Source organism: Hemibagrus wyckioides, linkage group LG16 (genome assembly GCF_019097595.1).
Source record: "Hemibagrus wyckioides isolate EC202008001 linkage group LG16, SWU_Hwy_1.0, whole genome shotgun sequence".
Classification (NCBI taxonomy): domain Eukaryota; kingdom Metazoa; phylum Chordata; class Actinopteri; order Siluriformes; family Bagridae; genus Hemibagrus; species Hemibagrus wyckioides.
This window is the reverse complement of record NC_080725.1, coordinates 19,702,373-19,713,630: the sequence shown is the minus strand read 5'-3', so window position 1 is coordinate 19,713,630 and position 11,258 is coordinate 19,702,373. Positions and strand designations below refer to the sequence as shown.

General features: G+C 40.0%; 1 protein-coding gene and 1 non-coding gene across 2 annotated transcripts; one reads left to right on the top strand and one right to left on the bottom strand.

Annotated features, from left to right (window-relative positions):
* The first annotated feature begins 2,193 nt into the window (after positions 1-2,193).
* Positions 2,194-11,257, top strand: tctn1 (tectonic family member 1). The gene is made up of 14 exons (XM_058412287.1): positions 2,194-2,631; positions 3,722-3,839; positions 4,133-4,266; positions 4,525-4,673; positions 5,406-5,508; positions 5,756-5,868; positions 6,012-6,032; positions 6,152-6,286; positions 6,789-6,914; positions 7,025-7,113; positions 7,496-7,633; positions 7,739-7,892; positions 9,539-9,670; positions 10,408-11,257. Exons 1-14 carry the CDS (start codon positions 2,220-2,222, stop codon positions 10,549-10,551), a joined length of 1,968 nt encoding a protein of 655 aa, XP_058268270.1. The 5' UTR covers positions 2,194-2,219; the 3' UTR covers positions 10,552-11,257.
* Positions 3,420-3,501, bottom strand: trnas-cga (transfer RNA serine (anticodon CGA)). The gene has a single exon. It is a non-coding gene; the product is annotated as a tRNA-Ser (tRNA).
* Position 11,258: the final 1 nt, after the last annotated feature.

Sequence of the window (11,258 nt, the reverse complement as noted above, 5' to 3'; positions counted from 1 at the left end):
CACAAAGCCAGGCTGAGTAGATAAGATGTGAAGCTCTTGCATCGTTCAGAAGCCGGAACTGAGCTTTGATCGGAGTCACGGACGAAACTTTATAAAAACAGCAAGTCGGGATTTCATCAGTTTGAAAAAATGAAAAGAAAAGAAAGAAACGGCTCCAGTTTCAGAGCAGATTTGTTGATTTTGTTCCTTTAGATGATATTAAACACTGAGTTTTAGCTGATAAGAATCCTTCAATGGTTCTGATGCAATAAGGAACAAAAGCCGAATATCAGCTCCAGTCTGCTGTTTAATTCACACTCGATGTCTGATCTTTTCTACGAATCTGATAGGTACTTTAAATAAAAAAAGCACATACATTTCAGCTACATGTGTATATGACTCTATGGATCTATGGCTCGTGTTTATTCACTCACATAGAATGATCAAATACAGCATCTAAGGGCAAACACCGTCAGTTTGAGACTCAATAAACAGTATTATCACCATGTAGTGACGTCATCATTCAGCAAATTTCATACTCGTATACACAGAAAGAAGACACAATCACACACAGATGATTAGTGATAGTGTAATAGTTGCAATGTTGTGGGTGTTAGGGGGGCGTAATAACAATAATAAAACATGGAGACCATGACGAGCTCTTCATTCATAGCCTTTTTCTCTTTATTCATTTCTCTTCTCTCCTTAATTACCCCCCCCCCCATTTCTGCTCCAATTTCAGCAAAAATAAAATTTCCTTAGAATCTTCCCACTAAAAATAAAAGTCCATTCATACAATCTATAAATTCCACTCTTACAATAGCTTTGAAGAAATCAAGACAGTTTCCTCATTTTCACTTGTTTATGAATCTATATATTATTAAGATGTTGAGGTTCTCTTTGGGAGGCTGGACAGGATTAGGAATGAGTACATCAGAGGGACAGCTCATGTTGGACGAAGTTAGGGAGGCCAGATTAAGATGGTTTGGACATGTTCAGAGGAGGGAGAGTGAGTATATCGGAAGGAGAATTTTGGACTTGGGGCTGCCAGGCAGGAGGCAAAGGGGAAGGTATATGGATGTAATAAATGAGGATATGAAGCAAGTGTTGAGGATGCAGATGATAGGGATAGGTGGAGAAAGATGATTCGATGTGACAACCTCTGAAGGGAAAAGCCGAAATGTGAAGAAGATGAATCTATATATTATTATTATTATATGTAATATATAATGAGAGTGTACTGTTTGTGTAATGGCTGGGAAGGTTCTCTAGCCAGGATTCAAGGCTGCAGCAGTAAGAACACAGGCTCCTCAGCAACTAGACCACAATTAAGCCTATATAAATAATTAGACCTAAGATCTAAATTGACCTGGATCATAATAGGTTCTGTCAGTGGAATGTTGGAGACAATTCAATTGTATTTATACCACATTCTTAACTATGGACATAGTCACAAACAGAAGTCAGGACATACAGTAGAGACAGATTGAAATATGGTTCCCTAACGAGCGAGACATAATGGTGGATTGGACAACTCCCTGAGATGACTGATGCGTTGAAGAAACTTCAAGAGGGAATCAAAAGTCCAAATGGAACCCATCCTCATCTGCCCACATAGCAGACGGGTCTGGGCCAGATCTGGCATTAAGCCGGCACTGCTGGCTGAGTTCTGGCATGGCAAGTGGTATGTCAACCAGATGCGGACCAGGTGATGGCAGTGTTTATATGATGGCATGCCAGATTATGGTTTGGTTTATGTGGTGTGGCCCAGTGCTGGCCTTGTACTGGCCCATGTTTGGCCCACCTCTGCCAAACCAGATATGAGCCACCAAAGGGCCGTCATTCTTTGTGGTATGTGGGCCGAGTGTAAGTGCATTGTGTGGGTCAGATCTGGGCCAATCTTTTACTCTTCTACAGCACAGAAAGGACACAGAGTAATAGGTATGATTATGTCTTGAAGAGGATGCACATTGAGATGAAGCACAAGGAGGACCAGCAGTGACTGAAACTAAAAAGGGGGGGGGCATCAGATAACGGTAAATAACCATTGTACATATCTGAATAATGAGCTTATAATAGTTTAATTTGTTTAATATTAAGATGTGTCATTTATATAACAGTTAATAAGATCCCCAAAGATAAAAAAAGAGCGATTTGGGACGGAGCCCTGCTATTACCCAGAATTCCTGCTACAGAGCTCACTTCCTGGAGACGAGCGTCACCGCGGACCGTCACCAAGCATGGCGGCGCTCCTGTGGACGTTCATAATAACGTATTTTGGAAATACTATTTGCGTTAATAATGCGAGCTCGGACCAGGTCAACGTCACGCACATCGTTTCGAAGGACACGTTTGTTTTTGATAAAGCTTTTAATCTGACCGGAAGTAAAGAAAACGCCACTTCTGCACCGCCTCGGGTTTCATCAACAGAGCAAAGCGCTGAGGCTCCAGGGAGTGATGGAGGAGTCGGGACAGAAAGCTCCACCTTTAGAACAACGGAGACCTTCACAGCTACAGATTTACAAACAACCGAAACATCCTTATCACCAACAGAAGGCATATTAGTTACAGCAAACCCTAAAACAGAGCGAGGGGGTATTTCCTCACGGGCTTTACCCCTCTCAGGGTCACTACCCCAGCCTGTCACTGAAGGTATAAACGTTAAAGGTTAAAGCAATTGCTGATTTTTTTTTATTGCTACAGATCACCTGGAAATATTTAGAAAGTGTTTGTATTTGCTTCCTGTCACTCATTTTATAAACACTATGGGCCACCAAAGATCGTAGAGGTGTAGATTTGTGAACATGCACTACATAGCCAAAAGCATTGGAACACCTGTCCAAATCATTGAATTCAGGGGTTGGGCTCGGCGCCTTTGTTCCGGTGAAAGGAACTCTTAATGCTTCAGCTTCATACCAAGACATTTTGGACAATTTCATTCTCCTAACTTCGTGTGAACAGTTTGGGGATGACCCCTTCCTGTTCCAACTTGACTGCGCACCAGTGCACAAAGCAAGGTCCATAAAGACATGGATGAGTGAGTTTGGTGTGGAGGAACTTCACAGAGTCCTGACCTCAACCTGATAGAACACCTTTGGAATGAATTAGAGTGGAGACTGCGAGCCAGGCCAAAACTGAGACGTCTGACTTTACATGCACGTGAATGTAATATGGAGTTGTCCCGTCCTTTGCAGCTATAACAGCTTCAACTCTTCTGGGAAGGCTTTCCACAAGGTTTAGGAGTGTGTTTATGGGAATTTTTGACCATTCCACTAGAAGTGCATTTGTGAGGTCAGGCACTGATGTTGGACGAGAAGGTCTGGCTCGCAGTCTCCATCCTAAAGGTGTTCTATCAGGTTGACATCAGGACTCACTCGTCCATGTCTTCAATTCAGTTCAAAAGACTTTATCCCCAGGGGCAATTTAAGACCTTCACATCACGCTGTGAGCAGGGTTTGAACCTGCGCGGGGAAACCCCATTGGATTTCGAGTCCAACGCCTTAACCACTCGGCCATCACAGCTAGACATACAAGCATGGATCTTGCTTTGTGCACTGGTGTCCAGTCATGTTGTTACAGGAAGGGGTCATCCCCAAACTGTTCCCACAAAGCTGGGAGCATGAAATGTAAAGAAAAAAAAAAATAAAGTAAATATTTGAGATAAGAAGAGATTGCACACACTCCATCTGATGACAGTTTGTGTTTATCTGTGTGTGTGTGTGTGTGTGTGTGTTTGCTCCAGTGTCTGCCGTGTGTCCGTGTAACGTCCAGAGAGAGCGATGTGATATAAACTGCTGCTGTGACCCGGACTGCACTCAGGAGCTGGCCCTCTTCACACAGTGCTCAGTGCAGAAAGTTGTGTGAGTTCTGAGTTCAAATCCACTGAAAAATCTGTCTAAAATTCCACAGAAATGATTCTAAATTAATTCGAATCAAAATCCATGACAATTAATATAAATCCTACCTGTGAATAATGTTCCTACTTCAATTCTTGACAATCAGAGTTCAGCTGAATGAAAAATACCTTTAAAGGATGTGTGTATTACTTTCTTAATGTCAGTTATTGCATTAAATGAAGTGGTGTTAGGCACAAAATAAAACCTTATAACTTTTAAGGCACAAAATAAAACCGGGTTAACTTGTGTGTTGTCAGTGGGGACACTAAGCTCTGCAGCCAGGATGCAGCCCTGTACACACTCACTGCAGCTCCAGATGGTTTGTCCCAAGTGACGACGTCTGTCCAGCGAGAGATCAACCCTGATGTCTTCTGCATACAGTCTGCTAACTGTGAGTTATTGTATATAAGCACAGTTGTGCCAATTCTATACTAATAACGTTATAATGGACGCTACCAAGTATTGACACTGCAGCCTGTTCTGTTCAGAAGGAAGCACAATCTGTCCTAGTACTAGGTCACTGAGAATTGTGCTTGGCTTCCTTCTTTTGAAAAACATTGTGGATAGAATGCCCTTTTCCCCAGTGCTTTGTTTCAGAAATCATAACTCTTATATTCTGTGAAACATATTCATCTGTCTTTGTCCTAAGATGAACAGGGCATGTCCTTCCTCACCCCGATGGTTCCCACCGAGGACAACTTTGACAGTCTCTTCGATCGCTTTGTAGGATTCTTCTTCAGAGCCTCTGGCGGAGACGGCCGTGCACTACAGACTCAGGGAAACTCTCCGGGATACATGGTAAAGTTGTGCATTATCTCACTCTTTTATTCAAGTGAATGTTTTTAATGCCACTGATTTTCTCAGGTTTGAAACAACCTTATTGGGAGGATTATGTGTGCTGGAGGTTGATGCTGTGGAAGCTAGTATGTTGTACTAGGTAGTCATTATGCCAAGAGTTACTGACCTCAAACAATTAATAGGGAGGAAGATATTTCGCCAGGTGTGTTAGGCTATTTGTCTCCTTGTTACTGCTGTAGTGCTCTACTCTCTCTTTATTCCACTATATATATAAATAAATATCTTGCTATACATACAGCAAAATGTAAATATATATTTTGCTTCACACACACACTATTTACACAACCTTGGGGACGTTGTCATGCTGCACTATGTGTAGTTCCAGTGAAAGAATTATGAAAGCTTTCTATACAGTTGTGTGCTGTCAATTTTTTTTAACCATATTTAGGCAGGATGGTCAGGTGTCCACATACTTTTGGCCAAATAGTGTATCACTGGATGAAGTTTGACTATGTAGTGATTTCCCATGTTCAATTTACATAAGGATACTTCTGACGCTTTAATGTCTGTCAGTAAGTTTTATCAGGTTGAGGTCAGGACTCTGTGAAGTTCCTCCACATCAAACTCACTCATCCATGTCTTTATGGACCTTGCTTTGTGCACTGGTGTGCAGTCATGTTGGAGCAGGAATAGTAATGATTACTGTTTTTCATGCCTGCTGTTTGTCATCAGTATGGGGATCTCATCCAGACGATGGATGATGCCGAACAGCGAGGTTTCTTCAGGCTTCCAGCATCTGCTGCTGCAGCAAACTGCTTAGATACGAACCCTGCAGGTACAACGACACATCCTCATCATGCAGATTTTCAAAATTTCATAAATATGAAACCAGCACTGTAATACTGTGGTTATTGTTTTTATCTCGTCTTTTGTATACAGTAGCTGTTTGTATACAGTACACTTGCATTTGTGTTAAATATATTGACTCCTCCCTCCATCTCACCCACCCCTTTATATTATTTATATACTCTATATAGATGAAGAAAACTTTTTGACATCTTTCTGTTGCTGTTTCTCTGCAGCTTTTCTGAAGGATCAGACGAGCAGATGTGTGAGGAGCTTCGCTGTGAAGGAAGACTGCACCGTGTTAGACGCGCTGAACCTTGAGGCGTACACCAATTTCCGTGTTTTTTCTGTGAGTCCGACCAACCTTAATAACACATGTGGATGGATACAGATTTTAATATCACTAGGAAACTGTGATAATATGAAGCTGCACATGGATAACTATTGTCTCTTAAATCAATAACAGACTTTAACCCATTTTGTTCTTTGCAGGGGAAGGACAATGGTGCTAATGTAAGAATACAAATTTATTAGATTATACACACTTTTTTTGTACTTGTAGCCCAACAACAGGACAGTATTAGCACTGTGTCTCTTACTGGTGTGTGTGTTTGATTGTGTGTGTGTGTCAGCTGGTGTCTGTAGAAGTGGAGACCATTACACTGCAGTCTTTAGAAGGCACACGCACACTGCTGCAGACGGATGCTGTTGCTTCTAACTACACACCCGTGTTAAATGGTCAGATCTGCAACCAGGTGGTGCTGCAGGTGAGATCATAAAACCTCCATTTTATTGTCTACTGTCTATCAAGTACTTGAGCAGGAAATACTTTTTTTTTTAAATATTAAGAGGAAAACTAACAGTAATGCAGTTTAAATTTTTAGTTTAATTATTTAAATAATTAATAATAATAATAATAATAATAATAATAAATAATAAATAATAATAATTATGTCAATTAATATATATCTGTTTTAAATGTTTTCATATATTTAAAATGCAAAAAAAAATATATTGAATTTTTTAAGTATAAATATACATATGTGAATATATAGAAAAACATAAAAATTATTAATTAAATGCACTTGAATCTATAATAAGAAATGGTATTTTTCTAAATATTGTTTTTTAATAATTATAATTATATTATAAATAGTTGTTTTCTAATTAGAATCCACCATGAAATAAAGCAGTTTATATAAAGAGAATAATAGAATTTGTATTGTAGACTCGCAGTACACGTGGTCTGTTTTCTGAAATCTGTTTCAGGTTAAATACACGGTGAGGTTTGATGACGCCGGACAGATTGTGACGGTGACGGCGTCTTTCGTTCTAGGTGCTGTTGATGAAAGCACACTGCCAATACAGCAGGAGTTTCAGATAACGTTTGTTCAGGTGCGTGTTGAATGTTTTAACATCTTAATATATTATTTGTATAATATTAAGTATACAGTACAATTTGGTGTGCATATCTTTAGTGCATCTCTATATTCTACATTTTATAGGAGATCAGAAGTGATGCTACACTTCGCTCTAGTGGAAATCCTGGTTATGTGGTTGGGCTGCCCCTTGTGGCTGGATGGAGAACTGCAGAATATCCTTTCCCTCCCTCGTTCTCTCTCTCTCTCTCTCTCTCTCTCTCTCTCTCTCTCCCTCTCTCTTCCCTCTGATTCTTTAAAGGCTCAACACTTCAGTGGTTCTCGCTTTAACAGACCTCTTTGGATTATCACCTTATAATCAAACCCTTCAACTAAGGCTAGAAAAATTAAAACGTATTTTAATTAGAGATGTAACTTTTCTTTTCCGAAACCAAAACTTGAGTCTCAGCCATTACTGGTACAAAGCTCAAAAACTGCTAAGCTTATATCGGTATCGGTATATAAGGTATTGTTAAAGCAGTAACTATTTCAGATCAGTGATAGTCTCTAGTTTATTGATTCATGAATCAGGTCTTGGTTCCTTAACTCGTTTATTAGGGGAATTATCCGAAGCTCAGATCCAGACGGGTCTCTCACTGTCATAAAGAGTTCAGCAGAGCAGGACTGTCTGCTCGGGGTGACCCAGCGCTCACCCATACTGTTCGGGATAGATGTGGTTTCCGGATGCACCTTTAGGTACAACATTAAAACAGTCAAGCACTTGGAAATATGCGATGCAATACATATGTTTATTTGAATGTATTGTAGATTCATTTATAATCATTAGTTGTTCAATTTTAGGCTTGAGGACAGCGCAAACTGTTCGTTACTCTCCGAAGTTATTTTGGGAAGATTGAAAGGCCAGATTTTTCCGGATTACGTGGCATCTTTTGGAAATTCTTCTCCTCAAAACCCCATGGACTGGGTTCCTTTAGAGAACCAAACCACACCAACGGTAAATCTTTACATGCTTCACTAAATCACACACTAGCTCCTATGTAACAGGGATTCAGCATTATGGTGTCCTTATATACTGGCCTACTTGGATATGTTTTTTGATAAACACGTCAACACTCTTCTGTAAATTGCTGTGGATAAGATCTGCAAAATGCTGTAAATGCCTATTACTACTAATTAGGGTCATTTCCATCCGTTCACATTTCCGAGGTTTGTTTCCTCTGTGCTTGTAATTGAGGTGTGCATTGGGATCGTAGATCCTGCAGGACTAACAACAAAGTCGTAGGATGTTTATGTTTATGTTCATGTGGGTAGGACATGAGGAGGTCAGAAATGCATGTTGCAGTATGAGGAAAGTGCACAGACAGCATGACTACTTAACTGCTTGGGTATTTTCTAGATGAATCTTTACCACAATTAAAAAAATGTTCGCATCCTTGGGGGAAAACCACTTGAGAAAAATGAGGAAAAACACTTTACAGTATATACACAGATCAGCCATAACATTGACAGGTGAAGTGAATAAGACTGATGATCTCCTCATCATGGCACCTGTTAGTGGGTGGGATATATTAGACAGCAAGTGAACATTTTGTCCTCAAAGTTGATGTGTTAGAAGCAGGAAAAATGGACAAGAGTAAGGATTTGAGCGAGTTTGACGAAGGGCCAAATTGTGATGGCTAGACCACTGGATCGGAGCATCCCCAAAACTGCAGCTCTTGTGGGGTGTTCCCGGTCTGCAGTGGTCAGTATCTATCAAAATTCCACACCTCGCAACTTAAAGGATCTGTTGCTAACATCTTGGTGCCGGATAACACAGCACACCTTCAGGGATCTAGTGGAGTCCATGCCTCGAAGGTTCAGGACTGTTTTGGCAGCAAAAGGGGGACCAACAAGATATTACATGGTCATAATGCCTGATCGGTGTAGTATATAACAAGTTAATAATTTCTTTATATTCTGATGAGGCTGAACAAATAAATTTATTCTAAAAATTGTATTCACAAGCTGCAATCTGTGTGGTCCAAGCACTCTTTCTTGTAAAGGGCTGAAGTAGAAGTTTGCGCTTTACAAAAGCTTTATAAAAACACAGATAAAAGTGAATAAAGAACAGGAATTGTTGCATTCCGAAGGTACTACATGCACATGTTGATTCACGGTGATGAATCAGAGACTTGTCACACTGCGGTGTTTGTTTCCCACGACCGTGGCTCTTTAAGCTTTTTAAACTTTTCTAAAGGCAAATTTTCAAGAGTCGCTATGAAGCAGTCGGGCTTAAGGTGTTTCATAAATACCGTTTTGAATCCGTTTCACTTCACAGCCTTATCACCAGGTGAATGATCTGATCCACTGACTGTGTTCTGATCCACTGACCATTTCTGCTGTGTCACTATGACATGAAGTCAACACTCCATTATATCCCGAAGGCTCAAGTGGTTTTAAGACAGAAATGATGTAAAGACAATTTATCAGTGTTGAAACACTTAAAAGACCTTTATTTTTTGTGTTGGAGAATATTAAACCAGTAATAGTAGTTTTGCTTTCACATGTTTTCCTTTTTGTTTCCCAGTGACAAAATCAAGTGGCATGTTTTACTTAGAAATATATCATATTATGAAGATAATCTAGACATTGTCTTTCCAGGCCACACAGGGATGCAGCATTCCAGTGTCCTATCATCTTGAAGTAAGCTGGACCAAGTATGGTACCTTGCTGAACCCCCAAGCCCAGATTGTGAAGGTGATGGAAACAATCCAGACCAACACCAGCACCTTGGTAATTCTAAGCAGCTCTCTATTGTCTAATATTATTCAAATCAAAGTGACTGCTGTTATCCTGAAGACCCTTTATAGGTCCTATAGAATGCCATGCCTTTGAAAAAATTTGCTAAGGTCACATGACCATTGTTGGGGACTGGACGTCTGTACTGGTGTGTAAAGATGACAGGACACCATTGTAAATTGATGATAGTGGTGCATTTATCATAGTCAGGAATGGCTTCTCTGTCCTGGATGTCTGCCTAAAAAATATCCCTTTATGGGAATCTCTGATGGCGTAACAGACGAGTGTTGTCCATGAGCTCACGTATGCAGAAGTGGGCAGTAAACTCTTTTTCTTTGAGGCTCTTCTACTGCCATGAGAACAAGCATGAGAGGCCATTTGAAAAGATGCTAACTTTCACCTCTGCTATATGGGAGCTGTAGTTTATAGGTACTCTTTGACCCTCTTGAAGGACCAAAGACCTACAGAAAACAAACATGTAAATAATGGCACCTGTTCCAAACTGGAATTTGAGTACCACTGTTATGGCCAAAAGTTTATGGACACCTGACCATCACCATGATATGTTCTTTTTGACACACAACCAGATCATTCCTTGTTATAATATTCTCTGCTTTTCTCTCTGATTAAATAATAGTTAAGGATCTTACTCTTCGGCATTAGTGTTATTTGACAACACTGTAAATTACATCAGCATAATTTTTTACCATAAATATCGTTTGTTTTCCCAGCCATCTCTCTCAACCAGTGGTGTCATCTCCGTCATGAGCTCCGTGAGCTTTATTGACGTGTCTGAGTCAGCTAGCCCAGGATTCAGAGTTCCTCCCACCATCAACGCCAATCTTCCCTCCAACTTCTTCTTCCCGTTCGTATGAACAGGGAAATGACTAAGCACTCCACATGGAGGTAATTTCCTGTCTAATGTAACTGAACACGTGTACAGTGGCAACATTTGAGGTTCCATGAATTGCAGATTTGTTTGATTTCATAAATCATTAAATTGTAACATAGATTTTGTAGTTTAATGTAATGGCTGTGGGTTGTTTTTCATATATTTAGGTTTTATTTGATGTCTCACTTGAAGAGGTTTACACAATATAAATTTACATGCTGAGATTTGACAATTGGATCACGTAGAACAGTTTAAATATGGACTCAGCTGGCCCCACCTCAAAAACATGACACTTGTGGAATATTTCCTTTTCAAGAGAAACCAGTTATTTGGAAGAAGTAAAAGCTGTTAATGCAAAATGAATGTTTTTGAGTATAATATGTTGTGACTGTAGCGTGAGAATAACATGGAGAATTGCAGGGTGGCTTAGTGGTACGTACCAGTGCCTCACAGCAAGAAGGTCCTGGGTTCAAATCCCTGGTTCGAACAGGGCAGGGACCTTTCTGTGCGGAGTTTGCATGTTCTCCCCGTACCTGCATGGGTTTACTCTGGGGTAGAGCAAACCTGGGGGGAAAAATACTTAAAATATCCATAAATATTCTGACATGATTTATCTTGGTTTCATTTTGTCCATCACAAAAACCTGACATTTTAAAAGGACTAATTATATATATATATATATATATATAT

Excerpts from the sequence above, each read along its gene's own strand:
- tctn1 (XM_058412287.1), top strand. The coding sequence starts at position 2,220 with ATGGCGGCGCTCCTGTGGACGTTCATAATAACGTATTTTGGAAATACT. Across the intron at positions 4,674-5,405 it reads GAAACTCTCCGGGATACATG|TATGGGGATCTCATCCAGAC; the intron begins GTAAAGTTGTGC and ends GTTTGTCATCAG. Across the intron at positions 5,869-6,011 it reads CCAATTTCCGTGTTTTTTCT|GGGAAGGACAATGGTGCTAA; the intron begins GTGAGTCCGACC and ends TGTTCTTTGCAG.